This window comes from Octodon degus, unplaced genomic scaffold (assembly GCF_000260255.1).
Source record: "Octodon degus isolate 3935 unplaced genomic scaffold, OctDeg1.0 scaffold00171, whole genome shotgun sequence".
NCBI classification, from domain to species: Eukaryota; Metazoa; Chordata; class Mammalia; order Rodentia; family Octodontidae; genus Octodon; species Octodon degus.
Genome location: NW_004524747.1, coordinates 3,931,772 through 3,936,972, shown reverse-complemented (window position 1 = coordinate 3,936,972; position 5,201 = coordinate 3,931,772). Strand labels below are relative to the sequence as shown.

Below are 5,201 nucleotides of genomic sequence, written 5' to 3'. Positions count from 1 at the left end.
CATGTCTTTCCTCCACCACTGTCCCTCACCTTTGCATCTTATCCTTTAAGCCCAGCTTCTTTCATGTCCCCCTCCTCTGCAAAACTTTCCCTCAACACCGTTGTGGGCAACAGTTTTTTTGCCTTGAAGCACCTCTGGGAACCTTCGGTGATTATCATCGGAGGCCCATGATTTCGTACTTTTTGTTTCCACATATCTTGTCTTTCTAAACAGACACAATGTCTTTTTTCTTCTGCTCAAAATACAGAACTTTATTGATAAAACAGGAGTCTTAGACTAACAAATATAAAGTACAAAAGAGTGTATCTTTTTCATACTGTAAATTACTTCACTGTCATTGTATGTAAAATAAAAAAAAATCTCAACCTAGGGAGCAAGATAAAATCAATAAATTTTTGTACAAGCTCTAGTATTCACCTGGTATCCTTAAAATGGCCCAGTCTGAACCCAACATCAATAACTACTAATAAACTATAATGTTAATATTGCAAAATAGCAGCTGGAAGAATTTCTTTGCCACATAAGCACAGTGCAAACAAAAAATTTTAAAAACACATTGTTCCCAGGTGGGAACTACAAATCTACATCAGTGTTGTTAGGGACAGAAATTAGAGCTTGGTTAGTACTTTCAGGACTTTTACTTTCACCACCAGATCATGATGACTTGCTAATGCTCTGATTTTCTTAACACATACTCCAGATTCTTTAAATAGGAAAAAAAGTGAACTTCTGCTGAATTCTTTCCTGGATGATGCAAGCCCTTCAGTTTTTATATTGTCATTTATATTCTCAAAAAGGGTAAGGATATTAAGAAGAATCTCTCTATCCCATTCTTTATTAAAGAGGGAAATCAACTCTGATGGTACTTTACAACTGACCAACTTTCTTGTCATGGCTGGGTTTTCAGTAAAGTTTATAATTAGTTTCATAATCTGTATCTTGGTGAAGTGATTTCCCAGGAATAATAAAGCAAAAAAATCTGGAAAAGAATAGGAAAGCAAATGTTGATAATGATTGGTCACAGTCATGTTGGTTAACAGTCTTAGCCCAGCCATCTGCACAGCTGAGTCCAAGCGACAGATCATGGTATCATCACACACTTGACTGATATATGTCTTAATCTTGCCCTGATTTTCAGCATTCACACTCAAGTTATTAAGGGCATTATACGTCTTTTCTCTAATAATGGGGTCTTTGGTTTTTATCAGTTTTGCAATAACTGGGACACCACCCAACTCACGTATGGCATTTTGGTTAAATGAATATGCTGCATTGTTACCCAGAGTGACCAAAGCTACTTCTTGAATAAAAGGATCATTTGTTCTCTCCAGGATGTTAAGGACCTTTTGAAGATCAGGAGTACTTAGAATGTCATCAATTTTATAGGGAAAGTTGAATTTGCCCCTGCGGACAGTCCACGCCGTAGGTGGAGCCCTAGTGCTCTTACTTCGAGCTTTTCCCTTGGATTTTCCATTTGTCATGCTCCCAGCCCTCTTTGTGGGGTGGCAGCCTCCACCTCTACCTCCTGGGCAAGGCAAACTTGATGCAAGGGTCCTATTCCCAGAAATGTTACCAACCCTGGGCCCTTTGCCCATTTTCGCACTTGCCTGTTCCTTCAAGATGTTGAAAAGGGCCTTGGCCTTAGCTTCAAGGCCACCTCCACTCTGAGATTCACAATGGGCCTCCTTCCTTACACCTGGACCACTCTCGAGTCCCAATCTCACCTCAGCATTGGCCTTAATGTCACTCTGAGGTTTGGCTTGGGCCCCCACCTCAACATTAGTCTTGGCTCCTTTCTCAGGCTCAACCTCAATTTCTGATGTATCACTAGACAGTTCCTCATCATCCCAAATTTTCTCATTCTCATCTTTTCCCCAGGTCAGTCTGTATACACAGTAGCAGGCTCCAGCCCCAATGACCATTCCAGCGGCTACACAGCCAGCCTCCCTAGTGCGGCCCATGATATAGCTGGAGGGAATCTCTTGCTCCTGCCCAGAATGCTCCTGCGTAAGGAGTGAAGTCTTCAGCTGCTGGCAGACTGCTGCAGTCACAGACACATGGCAATCTAGAAATAAAGAAAACATTTCAGGCTTTGGGCTTCTCTTTGTGTTTTTGCATGCACACAGAACTAAACCACAGATGTACAAACATGAGGTTGCTGGCCCAGACTCAGAGCTTGGTATCAAGATCACTGATTTCTTTACTTAGCTGGGAAGATGATTTTGCAAATTTTCCCCACATGCCAACCTCACATTCTACCACCCTTCCCAGAACATCAAATTTAAAATACTTGAAAAATTCTCTGCCACCTCTGTCTTTGAAGATGTCCTAGGGCAATGAAGAACTCAAATACACCTGAAGAGATCCAAGAAGTTTCTTCCTTCTCTTTGCAGCCTCCAGCTGCAATTTATTCTGCAGACCTGCAAACAGGGAACAGAGAGAGGTTTGATGAGAGGTCAGGAGATAAACAGACCTAATCAAAGATAGAACAGACATCCTAAATCCTTGGTTCTAGTTCCTTTCTTGAAGTTCCCCACCTATTGATCCCTCCTGTCCTCAGAAAGTTTTGCTTTGAAATTAATTTCCTCTCTCCTCCTCCTTCAATGATCCACTCCTTCAACTTTCCATCGCACAACCCCACCCCCATTAGTCACTTCCTCTAGAGGTGACCACCATATGCCCTTCTTTGAAAGAAAACAGACAAAAGAGTAGTAGTATCTAGATGCCAGATCACACCACCCTTGTCAATTCCACCTTCACCCTCTAGATCAAAGGTACCAGGTCAGTTTTCCCCACTGACCCCCTAATTATACCAGTTTCCACTGCTGGAGAGCATTTTCCTCCTCCTCTATATCAGTTTCTGTTTCCATCAAACCTAAGGACTGACCATCTCTAGAAATGAATGTTTAGTGGGAGGACGAACACCAAAGACAGTGTACCCCAAACAGTAATTTTCAGTAACATCCTCCCCACCTCCATCCCAGGACTCTCTTGATACCAGCCACTTCCTTCCCTCTCTAGTATCTGCACAGCACTTCTTTGGCAACCTCCAGATGTAGAAAAGGAGGGAAAAAGGAGGTTTCAGAGGAGGTCTATAATCCCAATCCCAATAACCATCATCCTCCACCCTAGGAGTTCCCAAACTATCATCCTCACCCTGACCTACTTGGTTGTGGACAACTTTTCTTGCTTTCTGGTTCTGAAGTTTGTGCAGGTCTTCAGGGCCAAGATCCACAGAGAAAGGGACACAGCCAAGACAGGAGCCTTAGGGAACATAACAGCACTTGAGAGAGTCCTCAACCAGCTTTTCCAAATTCGGAGTTCATGCCATCAGATACATTTTGTCTTTTAGCTCTTACCCTAGTCCCACTTCTCTGCACTCCACTGATAAAAACCCTTCAGCTAAGTGCGTGTTCCCCCATCTCCATCCCCATCCCTATCCCCATCTCTATCTCCACAGGCTGACCATTTTCCCAGCAAAAACTAGGCCCCTTTGAAACCACTCGACAAGAGGGAGGAAGGTGGGGGCAAGGAGTACAGAAAAATCTTAGGAGTTAAAAAAATTAAAAGATCAGATGATCTTTTCTGTCCCACTCTGTCGACTCTGTAATGAAACCCACCCTCATCGATAACCATTTTTCCTGTTGGCACTGTCATACCCGAGAGAGAGAGAGAGAGAGAGAGAGAGAGAGAGAGAGAGAGAGAGAGAGAGAGAGAGAGAGAGAGAGAGACAGAGAGAGACAGAGACAGAGAGACAGAGAGAGAGAGAGACTGCTGATCATTCCCAAGTTAGACAGGGTCCTCAGTCATCCCCACCCTTCTGGGGCCTGCTATGCAATCACAGCTTTGCACTGACCTGCCGAGATTCGTCGTAGATTCAGCTTTGCTGGAATGGTACAGCGCGCTTTGCTGGAATGGTACAGTGCTCTACTGAAAAACAAGGGGAACGACAGTCGCACATCCCAAGTTTCTGGCTTGGCAGACTAACCAGTGCACGGAACACCAACCCATCACCTGTACTCCCTGATTCAAATCTCTGGCATAACAAAGTTTTACCCCTCCTGGTCTGGAGCCTCCCCTGGACGCCCACCTTCCAACGTCTACCACTGTTTTTGTTCTATAAGGGCCAGGGATAGTGCAAGAAAAATAAATTGAAAACGCTGTGTTCCCTTGCTCTCCGCCCTCCACTGCCAGCAGGGCAGGGTTCCCCAAGCAGTGCCCATCCACAAACGGACCTCCTAGGATCCAAGCATTCACTTCCTCCTTTTCCTACCTTCCAGCACAAGCTCACGAGATCTCTGGGTAAAAATAGGGAGCCGGTAACTTGACCAAAGGAAGATCGGGATTAAGAGGACGCCTGCATACGTCAGCTCGCATTCACGTGAGGGCTACGTCACCCCTGAGATCAGACCCCAGTTACCACTCCCACCAACTGTGAGCTGAAGCTGCCCTGCCCCTTCTTTCCCTGTCACGTCACCAGCTGCATTCATTCCTTCTCCTTTTCGCCAATCACAGAGGTCAGAAGTGCCTTCCCCCTGTCATTGGAATTTGCCTTTCTTTGCTTAACTCAGAGAGACTGTACCTTGTTGCCATGTCCATGGGCTATTTTTCTCCTTGTCCAACTGCTTTTCCCTCCATGTGTCACCCTCTTTAGTTAAGAACGTTGAGCACACCCCTCCCCCTGCACTCATACAAAATGGGGGTCAATATCACAGAAAGGGAGATAGACAGTGGAAAATGTCTTACTTCCTTGAACTTCCCTCTTGGTTTATTTGTGTTTGTTTGTCATTTAGGGCTTTTTTTTCTGGGATTGGATATTGAGGATTCAACTCACTGAACTACATCCTTCGTTTATTTAATTTAATTTTATTTTTTTGAGAGAGGGTCTTGTTAAATTGCTCTGGGCTTGAACTTGTGATCCTCCTGCCTCAGCCTTTGAAACTACTGTCATTACATTACTAAGATTGCTAGCAGTGTCTTGTTAATTTTTTAAAATCAGTAACATTTTACTTTTACATTGAAAAAACAAAGTGATTCTCTTTTCATTTGAGTGAACAAAAATTTAAGTAGGAGGGGAAAACTCAAAAAACTTCACTAATTTCATTATATTTATTTGTAACACAAGAAAAATATTTCTACTGGTTACAGCCAAGTAGCTTTGAAAACATACTAACTTATCTTAAAATAGAAAACTGGAATTT

General features: G+C 43.5%; 1 protein-coding gene across 9 annotated transcripts; it reads right to left on the bottom strand.

Annotated features, from left to right (window-relative positions):
* Positions 1 to 232: 232 nt before the first annotated feature.
* Armcx1 (armadillo repeat containing, X-linked 1) lies at positions 233 to 4,393 on the bottom strand. 9 transcript variants are annotated; one of them, XM_023703446.1, is made up of 5 exons: positions 4,236 to 4,393; positions 3,857 to 3,904; positions 3,157 to 3,264; positions 2,310 to 2,420; positions 233 to 2,065 (listed from the first exon to the last, which is right to left on the bottom strand). In XM_023703446.1, the coding sequence occupies exon 5, from the start codon at positions 1,959 to 1,961 to the stop codon at positions 609 to 611; it is 1,353 nt and encodes a 450-aa protein (XP_023559214.1). In that variant the 5' UTR covers positions 1,962 to 2,065; positions 2,310 to 2,420; positions 3,157 to 3,264; positions 3,857 to 3,904; positions 4,236 to 4,393; the 3' UTR covers positions 233 to 608. The 9 variants fall into 9 exon arrangements, with proteins under 9 accessions (XP_023559214.1, XP_023559218.1, XP_023559212.1 ...); XM_023703450.1 differs by having other exon boundaries at positions 3,857 to 3,886; XM_023703444.1 differs by having other exon boundaries at positions 2,291 to 2,420; positions 4,274 to 4,393.
* Between the last annotated feature and the right edge of the window lie 808 nt (positions 4,394 to 5,201).

Bases quoted from the DNA above. Each gene is read 5' to 3' on its own strand.
- Armcx1 (XM_023703446.1), bottom strand. From the start codon at position 1,961: ATGGGCCGCACTAGGGAGGCTGGCTGTGTAGCCGCTGGAATGGTCATT.